This window comes from Leucopleurus acutus (assembly GCF_964270905.1).
Source record: "Leucopleurus acutus genome assembly, chromosome: 7".
Taxonomy (NCBI): domain Eukaryota; kingdom Metazoa; phylum Chordata; class Mammalia; order Artiodactyla; family Delphinidae; genus Leucopleurus; species Leucopleurus acutus.
The window spans coordinates 32,853,564-32,876,965 of record NC_139150.1 but is presented as its reverse complement, the minus strand read 5'-3'; the positions used below and the strand labels follow the sequence as shown (position 1 = coordinate 32,876,965).

General features: G+C 45.9%; 1 protein-coding gene across 3 annotated transcripts in view; it reads left to right on the top strand.

Annotated features, from left to right (window-relative positions):
• Positions 1 to 2,454: 2,454 nt before the first annotated feature.
• Positions 2,455 to 23,402, top strand: part of TGFBR1 (transforming growth factor beta receptor 1) — a 91,733-nt gene continuing 70,785 nt past the window's right edge. For 2 of the 3 annotated variants that reach the window (XM_082842776.1, XM_082842775.1), the window contains exon 1: positions 22,542 to 22,630. In XM_082842776.1, the coding sequence (XP_082698902.1) occupies positions 22,546 to 22,630 (85 nt within the window). In that variant the 5' untranslated portion in view covers positions 22,542 to 22,545. Of the gene's footprint in view, positions 2,488 to 22,541; positions 22,631 to 23,402 lie in introns of those variants that run through there. The other variant, XM_082842777.1, reaches the window with a different exon arrangement.

The window sequence follows — 23,402 nt, the reverse complement described above, 5'->3', positions numbered from 1 at the left end:
GTGTCCCAGGAAGGAAGAACAGCAAATTTTGTAAAGGTCTTGAGATGCAAGCTCACTTGGTGTGTCTAAGGGACAGAAAGAAGCTGGAAGGAGCTGAAGGGAGAGTAAATGGGAGAGAAGACAGAGCGAGACAAGGGAGTCTAGGTAGGCAGCTGCAGATCACCTAGGCCATTGTAGACTAAGGTAAACGGTTTGGACTTTATGTCTGGTTGCTCTGAGAAGCTACTGGAGGATTTTAAGCGAGAGAGGGACATGAACTGGTTTTATTTTTATTTTTTGAGGCAGTAGTATCATCATGACATTATCCACCATCAGAAAATACAAAACCAGCATGGACCCCTTAAGTACACAAGGAGAGTCTCACAAGCACATACCTCCTGAAGCTAGCATTCATTTTATTACTGAGATAGATACAACTATCTAGATTTTTGATTTCACCAGATCTATTGGTTTAAAACTATGTGAACTGATTTTTGTTTGAAAAGACCACTGTGACTTATGTGTGCTGAGTGGACTGTGGAGACAAATGGACCAGTTAATAAACTGTTGCCATGATTTAGCTGAGTGGTGATGATGTCCTGGGCTACGGCTGAAGCAGTAGAGATGGTGAGAAGTGGGCAGATTTGGGATGAATTTAGGAGGAGTCTGGCTGAAAGGTCTCAGTTATGAGAGAATGATTCCTGGGATTTGAGCCTGGCCCATTGCCTGGATGGTGGTACTATTCTTGGTATGGGAAGGAAGAGGAGGGCAAGATTTGGTTTCGGTTGGTTGTTTTTCTTTATTATCATATCTCCAGGGTCTAGAAGAGTATCTGAGTAGGTGCTCAGTAACTATGTGTTGAATAATTGAAAAAGCAATAGTTTGATCAGGTTCTAGTTGAGAGGCCAATTGGCCATACTCACGTTCTTGCCACCTGTGATTAAATGGTACATTGAACCACTCCATATATGTTTGTGAAATTCTATTTAAAAGGGGGGAAGGGGAAACAATTCCAGTTAGTTGTCATTTGCCGAGTAGCTACATCCCATTCTTCTGCACAGGGACAGCAAAAACTCATTTCTCTGGCAGAGGAGCAAATTCCTTCTGTCCTCCTATTGGTCCTACCTCTTGGGGGACTTGGGAGAATTCCACTGAGCAGTGGCAATCTGGACCCCAGAGTGGAGGGATCTCTGCTCTTCACCACAGGGTCCATTTTCTGGGGACTCTTCCTCCTGGCCTGAGCTGACTTGAAGCTCCGCAAGGTGATGAAGGTCCCCACAGGCCTTGGGCTGTGTTCCACTCAGTGGGGTTTCAGGATGAGATTCTCCCTCTTACTCCAGCTCCCCAGGGTACCCCTCTTCCCAACGACAGATTTCTGCTGTTGAATTACTTTAAGGAAGAATCATCAAAATCTCTGCACCCTGGAAATCTTGCTGCAAGGAGAAGGACCTCTCTTTTATCTCCCTGCTGTTCCCTACTGCTTTCAAACAGCCCGGCTTTGACGGAAGCATCCTTTTGGGTAGCGCAGAGCCAACCCACTCTGACACCCTGACATCTTTTGACCTAGACCTTTCCTGACAGCTGGCACATATTGCCAGGCTGCTTACCAGCCCGTGGCCTAGAAGGCCAGCCTCTCCCCATCCTCCTGGCTCCTCACCACCTTGCCTCGCCAGTTCCACGTTTTAGAGTCTATTATTACTTACAGGTCCCCCTTTGCAGGTATCAATTTCTGTATTATTCAGACTTCTTTGGTTATGGGACAGAAATCAAGCTATACCTAGCTTAATTTTAAAAAAGAAGAGTTATTGGCTCCTGTAAAAGGTGGGCCTGGGGCTTCCCTGGTGGCGCAGTGGTTGAGAGTCCGCCTGCCGATGCAGGACACACGGGTTTGTGCCCCGGTCCGGGAGGATCCCGCATGCCGCGGAGCGGCTGGGCCCGTGAGCCATGGCCGCTGGGCCTGCGCGTCCAGAACCTGTGCTCCGCGGCGGGAGGAGCCGCGGCGGTGAGAGGCCCGCGTACCGCAAAAAAAAAAAAAAAAGAAAGGTGGGCCTGGCACTGAGATCACTGTGTCCAGTAAACAAATAACATCGTCAAGTCCTCTCCCTCCGGCTCCCATCCTTTTGCCTCCATCACTCACCTTGACTCTTCTCTGTGCTCGGGCCTCATTTTCTCTTACTTGAGTTGGCTTCATCCTGGCAAGGACAGGGCACAGAAGCTACGACCACCGGAAGCTCCTGGCTTATATTATTTAGCTCAGTTATGCCTAGGCAATGAGAAGGTGTCTCTTTCCTCCCCCTGCTTTACTGGCTGTAAGTCCCAGCTGATCGCCCCAGCGTTTATCAGTCTCCTCATTCAGTCCTGGAGGCCGGGGATGAGGTTCTGTGATTGGTCAGGCTCAGGTTGCATCATCATCTGTGCGGACAGGGGTCAAGAATCAGTGACTGGCAGCCTCAGTAAAATCTACGGCCTGGCTGAAGCAGGGGAGGAGCAGATCTCTAAAGGAAGAAGGTGAGTGTGCTCTCCCTTAAGAAAGGAGGAGGTGGACAGGGAAACACAGCAAATCCCTCTCGTAGGAAGTCAGATTTAATGCCAGGAACCAGAGAAAGAGTACACATTCAGACGCTGGTTTTGTTTTCTAGGTGAGACGAGAGAAGTGAACTTTGTGGGCAGGAATTGTAATGAGGAAGTGAGCGCAGGGGTCTTCTTCTGTGGAGAAATAGCACTAAGGGGGAAGTTGTGAGAGGAGGCCTACCCTGCAGCCCGGCCTGCGGGAGGCTCTTGGAGGTGGAAGCCATTTCAGGTGATGACTCAGTGCGGTGTATCACGCCTCCCTCAGTTCTGCTCTGTCCAATGCTCCAAAACCAAATAAATAGGAACTGTGGCAGACTGGGTTCTTTTTAGCAGCAGTACACTCGGGTTTGTTTTCATGGGCATGAGTCCACTGCAAAGCAATTATTTTCTCTTGCCTCTTTGCTGCGTTAGAGAAATTGAGCAAGTTTAAAGAAATTGAAAGAAACAAATTCAAAGAAACAATTTTGTAACTTGCAAAATGGAATCACATAGTAACTGCCAAGTTGGCTGTGCTGATACATCATCATGACTGGTTCTCCTTTTTATAAAAAATTAAAATTATATGTATTTAAAATGTACATGTTTTGGGAGTTCCCTGGTGGTCCAGTGGTTAGGACTCAGCACTTTCACTGCCGTGGCCTGGGTTCAATCCCTGGTCGGGCAACTAAGATCCCGCAAGCCAAGTGGTGCAGCCAGAAAAAAAAAGTACGTGTTTTGATGTACATATACATAGTGAAATGATTACTATAGTCAGGCTAGTTAACATATCCATCTCTCCATATCGTTACCATTCGTGTGTGTGTGTGTGTGTGTGTAAGATGAGAGAACCCGAGATCTATTCTCTTAGCAAGTTTCCAGTATACAATACAATACAGTATTATTAACTATAGTCATCATGCTGTACATTAGATTTCTAGAACATACCCATTATATATAACTGCAACTTTGTACCCCTTGACCAACATTCCCCCACCTTCCCACCCCTGGTAGCCACATGCTACTTTCTGCCTCTATGAATTTGACAGTTTTGGATTCCACATATGAGTGAGATCATACAGCATTTGTCTTTCTGTGTCTGGCTTATTTCACTTAGCATAATGTCATCCAAGTCCATCTATGTTGTTGTACATGGCAGATCTCCTACTTTTTAAAGACTGAATTATATATATATATAAAATTTCTTTATCCATTCATTTGTTGGAAGATGCTAAGGTTGTTTCCATATCTTGGCTATTGTGAATAATGCTGCAATGAACATGGAAATGTAGACACCTCTTTCATTGGAAATGTAGACACCTCTTTCACGGAAATGTAGACACCTCTTTCATTTCCTTCAGATATATACCCATAAGAGGGATCGCTAAATCATATGGTAGTTCTATTTTTAATTTTCTGAGGAATCTCCGTACTGTTTTCCATAACAACTGCACCGATTTACATTCCTACCAATGGTGTACAAGGATTCCATTTTCTTTACATCCTCTCTGATACTAGTTATCTCTTGTCTTTTTGATAATAGCCATTCTAACAGGTGTGAGGTGGTAGCTCACTGTGGTTTTGATTTGCATTTCCCTGATGATTAGTGATGTTGAGCATCTTTTCATGTACTTGTTGGTCATTTGTATATCTTCTTTGGAAAAATTTCTATTCAGGTCCTTTGACCATTTTTAAAATTGTGGTTTGTATTTTTTTTTTTTTTTTTTTTTTTGCTATTGAGTTGTATGAGTGCCTTATAAATTGTGGATATTAACCCCTTACCAGATACATAGTTTGCAAATATTTTCTTCTATTACATAGGTTGCCTTTTCATTTGTTGATTGTTTCCTTTGCTGTGCAGAAGCTTTTTATTGACAGTTTGATGTTGCCCCACTTGTTTATTTTTGTTCTTGTTACTTGAGCTTTTGGTTTCCTATCCAAAAAAAATTACTGCCAAGACCAATGTGTCAAGACTTGTCCTGATCATATAGTTTCTATTAAAATCTTAGCGTGCCAGAATCAGAAGGGATCTTAGAGATCATAGCCAACCCTCTCACATTACAGAGAAGGAAACTGAGGCCCAGAGAGGGGAAGGGGCGTGATTTAAAGGACCCAGTGAGTTAGAGGCAGAGTGAAGTCTATCACTGAGGTCTTCTGAATTGTTGCACGAAGATCTTTCTATTAAGTCACTCAAGGATGCTTATAAGGGAGTGTCTGCTACAAATTTGCTTGTAAATGTCCTTGAAAGCAGTTGATGGGAAATTTCAGCCTGCTGCTTCAAGTGAAATTGCTAAATGAATTCGATTCTTGCATGCCAAAAATATCTCTGCAAAGATGTAACTTCGTCCTGGTTTAAACACGGGACACTTGAATTCAGCCATCCAGGATGTGCCCTCACCTCCCAATGGCCTTTTTGTCTCTGAATCCCTGTGGTCTGAAGGTAGTCTTCCCAAATCTACTGTTTGACTGTGTTTTTGTTACCTGGTACCCTCTGGGTTCCCCATCTTGACTGTTGGGCTCTGCAGGCCTGTCGAGCTGCCCCCACTTTCACAGCGAGGCTGTGAGCCAGTTGCTCCTCCAGACCCACCTGGTTCTGTGCCCTGCAACCTGATCCATCTGGAATACAGCAGTGGGTTCTCTTGCCCTGTGATGTCCAGTTAGGTTAGTCCAGTTGGCTGGAGATAGGAGGGAGGGAGAAGAGTGAACTTAGGGTACTTATTTGCCGGGTTCCCTGTCTATGGGATCTCTAGGTCTGGCTACATTCCCCCATTGAAAAGCTCAGCTCCCATCAAGCAGCTCCCTGCACAGGACTCTCTCTCCAGGCACCAGTAGCTCTTCCTCCCCTTTTCAGGCCTGTGCTGGTAAGAGCACCTTCTGTTACCAGTGCCTCCATGAGCCCTTGGGGTTCTGCATTCTCCCTTGTGGTTTCTCCATACCTGGCCATCTCTTTGAAAATAATCCTTTTATGAAACTCCCCTCCAATGACCCCATTTGAGTGTGCCACCTGTCCAGCTGGGACTCTGACTGATAAACTACCTGATTCCAACCTGGGGTCTCAGTCTCCCCCAAGCTCTGGGGCATATTCTATCCCGGGAGAGAGAATCTTCGGAGCCTCAGTTTAGGCGTCAGTTTGTCTGTAGGGTCCTTGAGCCTGAACTCTTAGGTCTTAACAACAAATTCGAACCTTATTCTGGAGAACAAGCCTCCGACACCTGAAGGTGGAAAGGAGACGGCAAGGAGCCAGAAATCAGGACCTGAAGAGCTGGGCTGGGCATCTGGCCGATGTTAGGTGTGTCATATAATAGAGGACAGGGTCCAGCGATCCTGAAAGAGAGCCTACTCTGGCAGCATCAGAAGCCAGCGTGTTCCTGTGCTTTCAGAGGCTGAGGAGAGCTGGGGGAAGGCATTTGTGTCCACGTTCAGGCCAGAGCACTGGGGAGACGCAGCACCTGCGAGGGCCCAGTGTGATCACGGCGGCAGGGGTCTGCTGACTTGACCGAAAGAGCCCCCAGGGAAGGTGAAGCACAGCACGCTCCTCTCAGCTTTGACACCCTCCCCCACCCCCAGTAGCATGCTAGTCCGAGTCCTGGGTCCCAATGGAGCCCTTAAGCTCCAAGTCCCTGATCTGACAATCACAAGCTATTCACTGGTAGCCAATGTCGTCTTTATTTGCATCTTTATCGTGCTAGACACAAAATTTGTTAGATTGAGAATAATTCACAGTTACTTACAACCTGTTTCCTTTAGACTGCCACTTGAGCCCAAAACTGTGTGGGGTAGTGCTTTCACAGAAGAAATGCACAGTTGAAAATATGCCCAAAGTGATAATATTACCTCACGTTTTTAAAATGTTTCACAGTTTGTCAAAGATTTTCTCAAGCATCACGTATCAATTGATTCTCACAATAAACCTATTATATATGTGTATATGTATATATCTGTCATCTATCTATCATCTGTCTACTATCTATCGTCTGTCTACTATCTATCTATCTATCTAACATCTATCTATCTGTAAAATGTATCTGAAAAGCTTGAGGATTCAAGAAATAAAATAACTTACCCAAAGTCATAAGTCTAGCCAGAATGAATTGCTTCTTTATATTTCTTATGATCTCACTGTGTAATATATTCATTGTGATTATGGCTGTCTTCCACTTAAGTCTGTGAGCTCATTAAGCATAGGGTTCATGGCTTATTATATTTTTTGTCATACATACCTAATAGGTGTGTGTATATGTATATACACAATGCGTCTACATTGCATTGTTAATGTTTAATAAATAAGAAAACAACCAGCCATGTATCTACCAGATTAGGAAATGAAACGTTGCCATAACTGTTGAACGACCCTCTGTGTCCCTTCCCTGTATCTTTCTCTCTCAATCTCAACCACTATTCTGAATTTTGTCTTTATCATATGAATGTATCCTGAAAAATATATGATTTACTTATGTATGTCATTTAACTTTATATAAATGGGTACATGGCCTGTTTATCCTCACTCCTCCTGCACATCCTCCACATACACAGACACTGCCGTGCTCACAGTAGGTGCTTGGACTAGCCTGGCCCTAGCGTGACCAAGAAAGCCTCTGTCTGCTCACCATGCTCTCCAAAGAATTGAAGAAGTCTGCTCAGAGGTTGGAGTTGGGTTCTGGCTAAGAAAAATCGTAGAACAAAACAGCTCAGGGCATCCAGCTGTGTCGCATGCCCATACTGCCACTCCAGGGGAGTCCCTTGTAGTCCCAAATCTGATCTATTCAGGGGGATAGTCCCAGTGGACTGTCTCATTACTTGAAGCTGGAGTCCCACTTTGGAGCTCAAAAGTGTCTTCTCTCAAGGCTTTTTCTGATTCACAAGTGGCAAGTACCACCCCTTAATGACCTTGTACCCTCTATTAACCCAACTTCCACTTCCTTACACATTTCCCTCTTAAATTCCTGGAGAATTTATGACACATTTTAACAACCATTTAAACAATGCAAGCAGTTTCTGCAAACCTTAAGAGTGGCACTTTTCAAACTGTGGGCCATGAACCATTAGTGAGTTGTGAAGTCAATCTACTGGGCTCAGACCAGGATTTTTAAAAATTGACATAGAATTGAGCATTACCTGGTCAAGAAGCTAGGATTACAAAATATCAGCATGCGTTCCCGGTAGCAAGCGGTAAATATTATCTTGTGAAAGTTCACAGAGGGATCACCTTGTGGTTTGGATGGGCTCTAGGTGTTTGAGTGTCCATGACTGACCTTAACAATTACCGTAATCCCAGCCAGTTGCCATATGGTTGGTTCAGGGATGGACAGTAATCCTCGGCCTCAGCCAGTTAGGATGTGTCAATCCCTGGCCACAGTTGGGGGGACACACGTCCCAATTAATCCAAGGATCTGTCTCTTAGGGAATCCAACCAAATCCTTTGACGGGCCTGGAAATTTCACAGATAAATACTTTGGAGATGCCAATCTGGTCTGAAACACAAAAGGGCTATTCACTGTTCACCCCACCTCCATCCCAGGTCAAAATTTGCTGGGGAGGGAGGAGAGACCAAGAGCAAACAAATAAGACACAGGGTAATTTCCAAGTTACATCATCAGTAACCTACTTATAAAAGTCATGGTTTTGCTGCCCTGAAGAGAGCTTTGTAGGCAGCCACAGGTCCGTCTCAAGCTCCAGGTAATCCTAAGGAGTACTTTACATACTGGAATTAAATATATAAAAATATATTATATACTGGATACTTAGGAGGCTGAATTCCTAGGGAAACAGGGGTTTGGGAATCAGCTGCATGCCCATGCCAGGGGTGGGTGGCAGGCAGGGGAGCATTTGAGGTTGTCCAGGAAGGACTGTAAGTTGAGTCAAAGTGAGAAGATGTGGGACAGACCCCAGGGAGAGCAATAATGCTTGGGGATGGACAGAGAGAAGAGTGGTAAGAGAGAAGACCGCCACCACCACACTTGTACTGTTGCATCGTGGTGACACAAACAGGAGCAAATTGTCCCTCCTGCCATCTCTGGCAGCCTGCCAAGACCTGGTCCACATTTGCCTGTCAGATTCCCAAGGCTTTTGGGATAGAGAACTGGGTAGCGGGAGAAGTGGAAGGAGGAGGCTACTGGATATGCGTTAGAATGGATAGAGGGCCTCTCGGAAAGAAGGAAGAGCATGGGGTGGCACAGGATACACTGTGAGATTTCAATGTAATCCTTCTGGCACCATTAACAGTTTTTCTTTTCAGTAAAAACTTATATGACTTTTTTGCGTGTGTGGGGAAGTCAGACCATTGTTTCTTTTGATGAAACATTATGATAAAGGGGGCTAGGAGGTGGTCCAGCTCTACTGGAGTTATGACACTACAATAGGTATTAATCATGTGTAGCCATCTCCCTCCCTATACTATGAGCTCCTAGAAGGAAAAAAGAGCTAGGCTAAAAGGAGGTGACCTGCCTATGTTTGAGAAGGAAAGAACAGTTGAGTGGAAAGATCTTATGCTGAAGTCTCGCCCCTCCGGGGATACCCGCCCTTCCCCCACTCAACTCTACCCATAAGGACTAGGAGAGAGAAAGCAGTGCGTCCAGGAGACGGGACCCCATACTGGCTTTTGGTTGGAATTGGGAGGAAGAAACCCACCTCAGAAATACTACGGAGTCATGCATAAAAGGAACTCTCAAATAGAGTGTGGAATAGAACCTTCCAGAAGCTGAGACACAGATCCTATAAGCTTGGTGGGTTTACAGCATTTTCTTCTTTCATTTCCTTTAGCGTCACAGTTAAATTCCTTTGGAAAGTACCACGCTGTCTCAACTATCTTAACGGAAATGAGGAAGGAGTCTGAGTTACATTCTGGAGTCTGAAGGAGGAGTCAAGAACTGTCCTCTGGGGCGCTGGGTGTGAGACCCCGGGGGTGGAGTTAGCCATGCTAGTGTGCTCTGTCCCCACCTGAGCAGCACTCATCCAACGCTCAGCTCTCCAAAATCTCTTCGAAAAATATGTCCTAGCTTTTGCTTTTGACTTACACGAGATGCTTCCCAGAACCTGGCTCCTGCAGCCATGTGCCTCATCCCTCAGCTCAGCTGTGGAGCCATGAAGACACTGGGACTCCTCAAGAAACAACCCCTCCTTCCCTTTTTCTCAGAACTCTGAAGGTGGCCAGGGCCCTGGGAATGCCACATGGCCTGGTTCTGATGGGCTCACACAAGAGAAACAGCACTTGCCCTGGTGTGATTCGTCTGCAGAACCTCCCTCGTGGCTCTTGTTTGGTCCAGCAAGTTCGGTCCAGCTGACTGTTGGTGCTGACTGGGGACGTAGGGACCCTCAGCCTCTTGGGGACAAAGTCCAGGGAGCATGTAGAGGAGTCAAAAACACAAGGGACCAGGAGGGCCTCCATGCCAGGTGAAGGGGGATCGGTTTTGAGCTGGAGTCCTGAGATTTAGGATGTGGAGTGACTGAAGCCTGGGGACTGGTTGGTGGAAGGCGGATGATAATGCTTCACCTTGGGAGCACTCACGTTTCCCCTGAAAGATGGGGGCAGAGGCCTGCAACCAACAGCCGTGGGGCTTTGTCTGCATAGCATCCCTTCTGCTAATAGGAACCTGGTGAGAATTCCTTTGGGAAATGACTCCTGCCCAACCACCGGTGCCTTATGTGTCTGGCAGGGTTGCCAAACCCAATGGCCCATCCATCCTGATCTCCACCACAGGAAAGGGCAGGTGGCAAGGGCACCAATCACCATGCCCCGAGACCCTGGCTTCACTGTCTGGCACAAGGCAGTGGTTCTCCACATAAGGCAGTATTGCACCCCACAGCCCTGGCCTTGGAAAGGGAGGGGTGTGCAGTTTGGTGGTGGTTGTCACAATGACTGGGGAGCACTTTGGCATCTAGTGACTGGGGGTCCTAAACATTAGCAACTCCCAGGACAGTGCTCCATAACAAAGAATTGTCCTATTGAAAGGCTAGTAGCCTCTCTGTTGAGAAACCCTGACCCAAATGATGGGCACCTGACCCCAGCTGGGCCATTCAGAGTCTATCCCTGGGATTTTTTTTTTTTTTTTTTTTTTTTTTTTTTTTTTTGCGGTACGCGGGCCTCTCACTGTTGTGGCCTCTCCCGTTGCGGAGCACAGGCTCTGGACGCGCAGGCTCAGCGGCCGTGGCTCATGGGCCCAGCCGCTCCGCAGCATGTGGGATCTTCCTGGACTGGGGCACGAACCTGCGTCCCCTGCATCGGCAGGCGGACTCTCAACCACTGTGCCACCAGGGAAGCCCCTATCCCTGGGATTTTGTTTCAGAACTTCAGGCAGGAGAAGGTGGTGCTCATCCCCTCTACCCCAATACTTGCAAGAGTATGTCTGCAGGAGAGAATGAGGACCAGGCAGAGAAAAGGCTGAGATGAGAGATGAAGAAAAAGAGAGCTTGAGAGCTAATGACATCATCTGCCCTTGTTCTTTTCTGGTATTTCAGCCAAGTTTTTCTTCTTTTGTTTTTTGCTTAATGCTTTTGAGTTGGCTTTCTCTTGTAAACCAAAGAATCTCCACTAGCAGAGGCTTTAAGAGGCAATGTTGCTCCTCCCTGGCCACAGGTGTAGGGGATTCAGATTTTAGAAAGCAGCTTTAACTCTCTCTCTAGTCTTCCCAAGCATCCCTCCATACTTTCCACAGATAAGGAAACAGATCCAGAGAAGGGTCAAAAAGCAATACGTCAAGGCTTCTGCCTCAGAGCTCGGAAAAGAACAGAACAGCCTACTCTTATTTAATGAGATCAAATCTAAGCTCCGGCTATTGAGTTGGGGGTGCGATTATGTCTTTAACGTGCCATTTGGCATTCAGGGGAATGCTGAGAGACACCAAGGGGAGGCTCACCAGGAAATTTCAACCTGGTTGGGGCCAGCATGGCTGCTTGGATCCTGTTGGTCTGGCTTAAAAAGTGGCATATTCAGATGGAACTGGAAACACGGGGCACCCAAACTGAAGGGCAGGGAATTTCAAGCCCACTAAGGCTCACCCTCCTTCATCCTAGTTTTTCCAGTTCAGGTAACTTAACAGGTCTGTAGGTTCTGCCATTTCCTTTGCAAAAGACCTTCAGGAGAGAGTCGGCATCCCTCTTGGGCCCAGAGAATTTTTAGAGGTTGCTTGTGGCCAAGATACTATAATTAGATGAATGGGATCCTTTGCCCTTGCCCTGTAGGTTGGAAGGAGTTGTAGGGCTGGTGCTTGCTGACTTGGGTGGAGGCTGCCCTGGGGGCTGTGGGCCACCTGCTTGCCTGTAAGTGCAAACTTCCATCCCGACCTGTTGGGAGATCTGATCCGTTGGAATGTCCACTCTCCACTCTGCCCCCCACCTTCCCACTCCCCGTCTCCCCACCCATTGCACAAACTTAAAAGTCACCGTCAGTTTTTTTCTGGCACTGAAATAGTCTTCATTGCTATTGGTATCGAAGGGAATTCAAACAAAAGCTATTGGCAATACAGTACAAGAGAAATTCAGCTTCTGGTGTTATCTCCCCTTCTCCAACTGTGAGAACATGCTCACAGGCTGTCGTTCCTCCTCCCTCTTTCAAGCTGATGTCTCCAAATGCTTGGGTTACTTTAGGAAATTTTTGTAAGTGGTTTTTGAATTTGTTTTCACTTGAACTTTTGTTACAAATGCCCAACTTTAAACACACCAGAGACAGGGATTTATCCTCTACTGTTGCTGCTTTGGAGGAATTTGTTGAGGTTTCTTCATGTATGATTCAGTTTTGTAAATATCCCATCGATACTGAAAAACAGAAGTACTCTGCATTTTGCACAAGTGACCTTGTGTGTGTTGGTGGGGGTGGGGTGGGGGGGAGTGTGAGCGCTTACTCAGCCTTGGTATTTATCCTTGATTGTTTTTTGCCTGCTTGATCTGCCACTTAGAGTTGTATTAAGCTCTCCCCAGTGCTGCTGTGTTTCTGTTGAATTCTCTCATGAAATGTGGGTGCTGTTTTTTGGATGTATAGTTCTAAATGTGCAAGTGAATTTGTATGTGTGTGTGTGTCTGTGTGCGTGTGTGTGTGTAAAATTAAACTTGTGCAGATCTCCTACAAAGAGGCCACATGGCTATGTGCTCCATATCTTCTGGCTTTTTTTTCTCTTTATACTTTTTAAGAACGTGTGGTTAAAGGGAAATTTGATCCAAGGGGAAGGGATAGGGGCAACCTATTGAAAACCTTCAATTTGTCTTGCCCACACGGAATCTTCCTGGCTGACCAGGGAGAAAAGCTGGGCTCTCCCTGAGACAATGTAACTGGGTAGGGCAGACCAACCCAGAGGAAGGGTAAGCGACCTTAGCGAGGCACCGAGTCTAGTCAGGGCAGGCGGCAACTGAGGGAAGAGTGACACATGACCACGTGCAGACAGTCCACTCTGGAGATTCTAACAAGGAGCAAGACGCTTCCGCAGACGAAGAGAGAGCAGCAATGGGTACTTGAAAAGCGGAGGCAACCACATTAGGAGGTCCGTCTGCATGGAGCAAACACTCATCCACTGAGCTCGGTTTTGGCCAGAGATTCCAGTCTTGAAAAGGGGGTGATAAAAAGGAGTCTGGGCCAGACGGAGGATGTAGGCAACACAGGTGACCAGTGCAGCAGCCTAGACTTGAGAACAAGGCAGAACCTAGTTATCAGCCCACTGGAGGCCGAGTCCCGGAGAGGGAGGCCGGGATTGCTTAACGTCCAGCTGTCTGAGAGCAGGACTGGTGCAAACAGAGCCACAGTCTGCAGCTTGGGACTGTTTCTCGGGGCCAGAGAGAAGACGGCTCCAGCCTGCTAGCCCCCAGCCCTAACTCACAGGGGCCAGGAGATTGGCATTACTTTTTGGCTCTCTTATGGGGTAAGGAGGGTGGTCAGGCCCAGAAGATGTGTCTCTGGGGAAAGAGGAAAGCAGGAAGGAGAGCTTAATGTACCTGTATCTGTCTTTGCAGATCAAGCAGTCAAAATGAGCAAAGGTAAACTACCAGGATTAGATATACACACACACACACACTCACAAATTCATGTGAGCAGAAAGAGTCCACTTCTGTTTTCCAGTATCTGTGGGACGTTTACTTAATTAATCTAAATAAATAAATAAGTTCTTCAAAGCAGAGAAACTTTCCACAGAGCAATCCTTTGTCGGTAGTGTGTTTAAAATTAGACTTTCATAACAAAAGTCCAAGTGAAAACAAAACAATAAAAAACAAAAACCAAAACATTTTCTTAAAAGTAACCCAAGCATTTGGGGAAACCAGATTGAGAGGCGAGTGGGGAGAGACAGACTGTGAGTATGTTTTTAATGTTTGAGAAGGGGTAGAGACACTGCCAGAAGCAGGGTTTTTCACATACTGTATTGCAAAACAGCTTTTGTTTGAACCCCTGTGAGACCTATAACAGTTACAACTGCATTCTGCTCTAACAGAAAACTGGATAGCGATTTTCAAGATGTCTGCAGGATGTTAGGTAGTAGGAGTTCCATTCCTGATAACTGGTGGATTGACCCTTCCAAGGAAAAAATTCTAAATGCAGAGGCAATATATCTTCCTAAATGCATTTATGAGCTGGCAAGAAAGTAAGAGAGTCTCAGGCAAAAATCCTAAGTGAGTACTAAGTGAAAGAAGGACTGCGCTGGCTGTGGCTCTGAGGGCATTGATTGAACCAGGTGGACTTGAGCTTCTGTTGTCGGGCCTCACAGAGGACAGAGAATCATGAAGTACAGAGACCAGGGCCATCCAAGGCCCCTAGACACCTCGTCCGTAAAGGTGAGGTGTCTAGGGGCTCAAATGTCAACCCCCAAATGTCTACACTCCCAGTTTGTGTAAACGGGAAATAGCTACTAACCCCATCAACCACCAGGGGGTTGCAAGACCCTAGGTGCTAAGCAAAAAAAGGGAAATTAATGTCATTACGGAGCCTGTGGGACCACAATCTGCCCCTCATGTAGTTTGAGGCCCAAGTTCATATTACCTGTGTGTTCTAAACAGTAAACAACAAACAACCCACGCCCCCCAAACTCAAGCCAATAATTTGTTAGGTTAATCTGAGACTGGTAGTGGTACAGGTGGCAAGAACTAGTGCAAATCCTTGATAGAGGAACCTACCTTTATCTCAGACCTTAAAGAATTTCCACAAATAAAATCTCAAGGAAATGCACAGCTTTCAATAAAAAGGAACCATCCTTACACAGAGGCACTGTAAATGAGAAAACAGACAGAAGAAATAGACCCACAAGAATTCAAATACTGGAAATATCATACACAAACAAAAGTAGGAAATAACTATGATTGCTATATTGTTTTTTTAAAAAGAACAAATTGAAAAACAAGGAGATATAAGGAAAGATCAAGCAGATTTGGAAAAGGTCCAAATATGACTTTTACAAATGAAAAATCAAATAATTAAAGTGAAAACTTAATGGAAATGACAAACGATTAGAAAGTGAAATTTAAAAATTAATTACAGGGAATTCCCTAGTGGTCCGGTGTTTAGAGCTCTGTGCTTTCACTGCCTAAGGCCGGGGTTCAATCCCTGGTCCGGGAAATAAGATCCCACAAGCTGTGTGGTATGGGCCCCCAACCCCCCAAAAATTAATTAATTCCACTTACAATAATGTACAAATTTACCTAGAAATAAATTTAACAAATGTTACAAAAGGCTTGTAGCAATAAAAACTACAAAACATTGTTGAGAGGAATTAAAGACTTGAATAGATGGAGAAATATACCATGCTCACAAATTAGAATAATCAATATTATAAAGATGTACATTCTCCCAAAATTGAGTTATAGATTCAATGCAATTCCAATAAAAATTCTAGCAGGCTTTTTGGAGATATTGACAAACTATCATTAAAATTTACCTGGAACTGTAAAGGTCTTAGAATGGGCAAAACGACATTGAAGAAGAACAAAGTTGGGGGGGTTACTCTACATGATTTTAAGACTTACCATAAAGTGTAGTAATCAAAACAGTGATATTGGCATTAAGACAGACAAATAAACCAATGTAAAAGAAAAGAGGATCCAGAAACAAACCCACAACCAAATGATTTTTGACGAATGTACCAGTGTAGTTTTATGAGAAAAGAACATTTTTTTCAAGTCATGCATCGACCGAATGTCAGTATGGAAAATATTGAACCTTGATTCATACCTCACATCCTACACAAGAGTTAATTCAAGATGGCTCAAAGACTTAAATGTAAAAGCTAAAACTATAAAGCATCTAGAAGAACGTATAGGAGAATATCTTTGTGATTGAACGTAGGCAAATATTTTCTGGACAGAACACAAAAAGAACTAACTATAAAAGAAAAAGTTTAAAATTACTGCTCTTTGAGGATAACAATAAAATAACAGTCAGAGTGAAACTATTTACCATACACACATCTGACAAAGGACTCATATCCGGATTATATAGATAACACCTATAAATTATTAATAAAAGACTTGGGTGAAAGACTTGGACAGACACATCATAAAAGATGATACGCAAATGAGTAACAAACACAGATGCTCAACAGAGAGCAGCGCTCAGCGAGCCTGCAGCTGCTAGAATTTGCAAGGCAAGAGTTCAGGAGAGAAAGGAGCTATGTAGGATGTTTAGAAAGCTGCAGAGGGGTTCTGTTTGAGTCTGTGGTTGAATATTCATCTACGCACACAGGGAAGGAAACCCCACAAAGCCAGCAATAACAACTTTAGAGGAAAGAAAAATTACTGAGATGCTATAATGTTCTCAGGTAATTCTGAGCTCAGACCAGGTCAGGAATCATTTGAGCTCTCTCCAGCCAGAGTAGAGACACTTTGTTGAATATATAGAGCATTTAACAGAGATCCCAGAAAGGCCGTACCTTACAAGTGAGGAAAAATTAGTCTTAGATTAATGGCTACTTCAGACTTGTCCTAAAGGAGTTTTAAAATAAGCCTCAAAAGAATCAAATTAATCTGCAAGTAACCTAGCTCACTGTCAGAAAAATTTCAAGATTCTTTAAAGGAATACAAGAAAATCAAGCATGTCACACCCTAAAATTTGCAATGTCTGGCATCCAATAAAAAAAAGTCACTAGAAATACGAAGCAGTAGGAAAATGTGAGCCCAAAATATCACTAAACAGAAACAGACCCAGAAACAACAGAAATGATGGAGTTATCTGACAAGTACATACATTAAAACGGCTAGTATAGCTATGCTTCATATGCTTAGAGATATAAAGAAATATGTGGACGCAATGAGAGGAGAAATAGAAGATTTTTTAAAGAACCAAATGAAGCATCTAGAGATGAAAAATTCAACAAAATAAAGCATCCAGATATGGAGCAACAGGACTCATTCATTGCTAGTAGAGATGCAGAATGGTATAGCCACTTTGGAAGACAGTTTGGCAATTCCTTACAAAACTAAACATACTTTCATCATATGATCCAACAATCATGCTCTTTGGTATTTACCCAAATGAGTTGAAAACTTATGTCCACACAAAAACCTGCACTCAGATGTTTACAGCAGTTTTATCCATAGTTGCCAAAGCTTGGAAGTAACCGAGACATCCTTCAGTAGGTGAATGCATAAGTAAACTGTAGTAAGCCTGTAGAGTGGAATATTATTCAGTGCCAGAAAGAAATTAACTATCAAGGTATGAAAAGATATGGGGGAAACTTAAATGCGTATTACTAAGTGGAGGAAGCAGACCTTAAAATACTACATATTGTATGATTCTGACTATATGACATTCTGGAAAAGGCAAAGCTATGGAAACAGTAAAAAGTCAGTAGTTGCCAAGTGATAGGGGGAGAGAGGGAGGAGTAGGCCAAGCACAGAGGATTGATACTATATCAATACTCTGTATGATACTATAATGGTGGATACATGTCATTATACATTTGTCAAAACTTACAAAATGTTCAATACCAAGAGTGAATTCTAATGTAAACTATGGACTCTGGGTGAGAATGATGTGTCATTGTAGGTTCACTGATTGTAATTAATGTACCACTCTGATGGGGGATATTGATAGTGGAGGAGGTTATGCGTGGAGAGGGCAGGAAATACATGGGAACTCTATGTAATTTTTGCTCAGTTTTGCTGTGAACCTAGAAAATAGGTATTCTTATTTATTATTTATACTTTATTTATAAAATATAAAGTCTATTGAAAAAGCAGAGAGAAAAGACAGATTACCTACAAAGGAGAAATCAACTAATATCTGATTTCATAAAAACAACAGTGGAAGCCAGAGACAGTGGGATTATGTCTTCAATTGTTGAGAGAAAACAATTATCATCCTACAGTTCTATATCCAGTGAAAACACTGTCCCATAATAAGGATTAAATATAGACATTTCAGTCAAACAAAACTAAAATTGTTTGCCACTAGTTAACTCTCACTAAAGGGAATTCAAAAGGATATACTTCAGGCAGAATGAAGGTGATTTGAGATGGAAAGTCTAGAAGTAAAAAGAATGAAGATCAGAAAAAGTGGTAAAAAGTGTATTCAAAAATGGCCACACTTATTCCCCTCTTGGTCTCCACGCCCTTTTGCAATGTGATTTTGCAGATCCTTTTATCAAGAGAGGGAGTCTACTTCCCCACCCTTTGAATCTGGGCTCAGCTCAATTCATGCCAAATCAATGGGATGTGGCAGAAATTATGTTGTGCCAGTTGTAAACTTCCATTCACTATTTTGGACCCCTGAACTGTCATGTTAACAAGTTCAGACTAGCTTGCTAGGATTAAAAACCACGTAGAAAAGCTGACCGAGACTATTATAGACTGTTCAGCATCAAGTTGATCTGCCACCCGACAGCAGATTCATATGGGAGCTCAGCTGAGATCAGCTTAAATTTGCCTAGACCAGAAAAACTGCCCAGCCTACCCACAGTCTTGTGAGAAATAATACATGGTTACTATTCTAAGCCACTAAGTTTTGAGGTGATTTGTTATTCAGTTAGGAGCACCAAGAGTTAGCAATAGATAATAATGGTATAAATTGATAATGTCTTATGGGTTAAAAAATAAGATAGAAATAAAATATACAGCAATAGATAGATAGCATATGACTAGAGTTGAAGTGTTCTAGGGTTAAAAGAAAAGATGTTTATTTTTCTCATGTAATAAGAACTCCAGGGATAAGCATTTCAGAGCTGGTTCAGTTGCTTAAGGAATTTATCAAGGACCCAGACTGTCTCCATTTTTCTCTCTGTTATTATTAGCTATGGCCATCATCCTTATGTTCACAAGATGGCTGCTGCACCTCCAGTCATTGCAGCTGTGTTCCAGGCAGAAAGAGGGTGAGAATGTGATACGTCTGTCTCTTCTTTATGAGGAAAACAATATCTTTCCCAGAAGCTCTACCTGGTAGACCTCTGATTATATTTCATTGGCCAGAAATCTGCCACATGGCGATATCGAGGTGCCAGAAGCCTGGGAAATTTTTAGTTAAGTGAACTGCTTTGCCAAAGAAAATGAGGATTCTGTTATAAAGTGAATGTAGCAGTGGATGTAGATTAGGCAACTAGCAGTCTCTGCTCTCTACTTAGAAAACATCTTCCTTGAGGGAATAATACAAAATGAAAAGCAAAGCAAACAATGTACTTAGTATAGAGATGGAGAGGTAGCATTGTGCAGGGGACAGGGCACTAGAGTGAGAGTCTCCTAGTCCTGGCTCAGAAGCTGACTTGCTGGGGGACGGTACCTCATTTTCTTCCCCTTTAAATCACGACGTTGGAGTAAACAAACTACACATTTTTGAGGGCCTATAGAGACTGTGAAGGGAATTAACGTTTATGATAGATTCTTCATGTGCAAGAGCACATTTAGACCTTACAACAAATATATGAGTGTCATTATCCCAGTTTACACTGGGGATGTGAAATCTCAGAGAGATCAAGTAGGGTGCACAGATCCCACATCTAGTAAATGGCAGAGCCAGAATTCCAACTAGGGCCTGCAGACCTCCAAAGTCAGAGGCTTCCTTCGATTGCCCATTCGTTTCCAGAAGGTGAAATAAGCACATGCATTTTTATTTACTGAGTTTTAAGGTCACACTTCCTAAACGAAGTGTCTTTTAAAGCATGACCTGGTAACACTTCCCCTGGGGGTGTTTATTACATACGCAGACTCCTGGACCTCCTTCAGATGAACTGGAGCAGACTCTCTAGGGCTGACACCAGGAATCTGCGTTTTAAAAAGCTCCCCTAGAGACCTCCCCGGTGGCATGGCGCAGTGGTTAAGAATCCGCCTGCCAATGCAGGGGACACGGGTTAGAGCCTTGGTCCGGGAAGATCCCACATGCCGCGGAGCAACTAAGCCCGTGCGCCACAACTACTGAGCCTACTCGCCACAGCTACTGAAGCCCGCGTGTCTAGAGCCTGTGCTCCACAACAAGAGAAGGCACAGCAATGAGAAGCCCACGCACCACAACAAAGAGTAGCCCCCGCTCCCACAACTAGAGGAAGCCCGCATGCAGCAACGAAGAACCAGTGCAGCCAAAAAATAAATAAATGAATAAAAATTTAAAAATAAAAAAATTAAAAGCTCCCCTAGTAATTTAGAGACATTTTAAATTGGAGAACCATGATTATAAACGTATAATGTATTGCTCCATTCTAATGTAGTTTATTTATAGATCAGTGGCTCATGGAAATTTCCTCCAAATATCAGGAAAATAAAATTTAAAAATAGTCTGTTTCTCCTTCCTGTTCCTTAGTTTCCTAATGAATATGCTCAATTCCATGGAAATGTGAAGAACCTGGAAGTATGTCATAGAAGATATCTGATTAATTGAGGCTCTGTAAGGCACAGGCACGGATTACTGTGAATGTGAACGCTGATTAGAATCACACAAAGCTGGAAGGGGATGGGCAAAGGAAATGACGTTACTAAATATTTACTATGTTCCAGACACTATTCAGACACATTATGTCATTTAAGTGGTCTAAGACATGTGATTCGATCCCTTTTATTTATAAATGGGGCAGGTACTATTATACTTCCATTTTAGAGATGAAGAACTTAATGATGAGAGAAGAACAATCACTTGTCTGAGATGACTCATTAACTCATTCACACAGTATCTCTTGAGGGCTTATCTTAAGCAAGATATTGAGACCAGAGCAGCAAAAAAAAAGCAGTCTAGAGACCTCAGCTGTCACAAGGCCCTGACCTACCCACCAGGTCTCCACTGAAGAAACCAGAACTGGGAAAGCAGATTGGGGCTGAAGCCTGGCAGAAACAGGCTCCCTGGGCTTGGACTGCCTGCTGCAGGGAGCAAGAAGAAAGCTTCCTGCTGGTGGTCTCAGGCAGCCCTAGAGAGCAGGCGGTAACCTTGGTTCCAGCAGTAGCTGCATCCCTGGTTAGGTGGTTCAGTGTATGTATACCAGACCCTTACTTGCCCAGAGGAGAGGAGCAGGTGAGGGGTCCGATGAGAGAGAGCCTAGAAGTAGAATTTGAAAGGGAAGAAGGGGAGCCCCCAAATCTGAACATATCCTCTCACTAACCTTGGGAGATAGATATTATTTCCATTTTATAGATGAAGAAATGGAGGCTCAGAAAGGTTAACTGACTTTCTCAAGTAAATGTTCAAGCCAGAAGGGGAATAGTGCCCGTCTCAGACCTCAGCTCCAACACCTCCACCTTGCCCCTTTAATGCTCAGGAGGGAGGTCTTCACAGGGTTGTAAAATGCTCACCAAGTAGTGCTAAAGTAATTTACAAAGCGATACTAGAGGCTGGTTCTGATTCCTGTTACTAAGGTTTTTTTAACTCCAAGTTCAAATCGCACAGAAAATAAAATTTTCTCCCTAAAAGGTTCTGTGGAAAATGTTCTCTGTTCTATGTAACAGCCTCCTCATCTGTGTTTGTGTCTGAAGAGAGGACTAGTCTGACAGGAAGAGTGATAAATCTGGAGCTTGTTTTGGCGTCCCGGAGGAAAGGTGGGTGGAGCGTCTCACAGTAAATTAGGAATTCAGAATGAAAACGTAGCCGAGTTTATTTGGGTTTCTAGTGACACCTCAGAATTATTGTGCAGGCGTGTCAAAGGCGGCTCAAAGTAATGACTGCTCCTCCTCCGCCCTCGGGATGCTGCGTGCTAAGAAGGGGGAATGCCTCTCCTTTGGGGATGAGGGTGGGAACCTTCCCTTTCCCACCTGAATCAGGAAGGGACAAGAGGAAAGGATTGTGGTTTGGAGTCCAGTCTGGCTCTGCTGAGTTCCGGAGACGGGCGGGAGGCAGTTCGGGGGCGTGTCTGAGCTCGGGATTTGAGGTCTGACGCCAGGATTTGGAGACTTTCTTCAGAATTTTTTTTGGGGGTATCTACGTTTGGGGGTGGACGCTGACAGTGGGAGGAAACGGGAGACTGGGTCGTATCTGAAAGGCACTGAGGTAGGATCTTGGGGCGGGGGGCGTTGAAAGTTGAGGCGAGGATCTGGGGGGTGGAAGTTGAAGCCTGCCTGAAGGTACTAAGGATGTGGGTGAATGTGTCGGGTATTGATGGTGCAGGGCTGTGAATGGGAATCAGGCTCAGTAACAGATCTTAGGTGAGAAGTAAAGAGGCTAGAAGAAAAGAGCGTCGAGCAGCCACAGCCTTTTCCTAAAGCGACTCACACCCAGACACACCCATCGTCCCAGACACACCCAGTGCCCTCGGTGGCTGGAGGCAAGGCAGTACCGGGGCCGGCTAGACCCTGCTCCCACCGGGCCTTCTCCGAACTCCCAGCGGCTTCCACAGCTGCAGGGGTCTGGCGGGTCCCCCCAGCGGGGAGTCTGAGGGCGTGGCCAGCGGCCCGGCGCCCGCGGCTCTGGATTGGCTGCCCAGAGGGCCCGTAGGCGGGGCTCTGGGTTGGGTCCCGCTCGGCTGTTCGCAGACGGCGGGGAGGCGGGGCCGGCGGGAGCCCGGCAGCCAATGGACGCGCAGCCCCGGAGCAGTTACAAAGGGCCGAAGCGAGGCCGCCGCGGCGGCGGGGGAGGTGGGGCGAGGCGAGGTTTGCTGAGGCGAGGCGGCTGCCGGGCCGGGCCGGGCCACAGGCGGTGGCGGCGGGACCATGGAGGCGGCGGCCGCTGCTCCGCGTCCCCGGCTGCTCCTCCTCGTGCTGGCGGCGGCGGCAACGCTGGTCCCGGAGGTGACGGGTGAGCGGCGGCGCGGCGGGACTGGCGGGCGGCCTCGGGGCGCGCGGACCGGGCCCGGCCTCTGGCTCGCTCCTTCTCTTTCTCAAACATGGCGCGGGGCCGGGGGCGCAGGTGGCGGCGCCTGGGCCGGGGCCGGGCTTTCCTGCTCGGGCCGCCGCCACGCTAGCCGCGGGTGGGGAGCGGAGGCGGGGCTAGGGCCTGGGTCCGAGCGCGGGTGGACTTGCCCGGCAGCCCGCGGCCGCCCCGGCTGCCGGCTCTCCGGGGGAAGTGGCGTCGGGCGAAGCCGTCCGGGGTCGGGGGCTGCCCTCTGGGGAGCGAGTGGGCGCGGGCCGACGGCCGGAGGGTGTGAGGCTGGCCGGGACCGGCAGAGCTGGGACTGCTCCCCATTCCCCTCGGGGCGCTGTGTGGCGTTGTCCCGGGCACCGCACCCCGAACGAGTAGGTGCTCCAGGCTCCGGGGTCCCGGGAGGGATTGGGGTCCGAGGAGGCTTCCAGGGCGGGGTGTGAGCTCTGAGCCTCCAGGGCCTCCCCTAGCAGTGGGAGGGGGGGATGTGTGGCAGAGACCCCCGGGTCAGCAGGGCCGCCCTGGCCTTTGGCGCCGGCCTGACCCCGCCGAGAGGGGCCGCTTCTCCAGACAGGGGTGGCTTTGGAAGGGGAGCTACTGTGAAGCTTTGTGTGAGGACAAGGAGGCACTAACATGTGCGGAGTGCTTCTTCTTTCGTGCTTCTGGGGAAGTGTTGAAGTGAATCCAGTAACCAGAGGCTACAGATTGT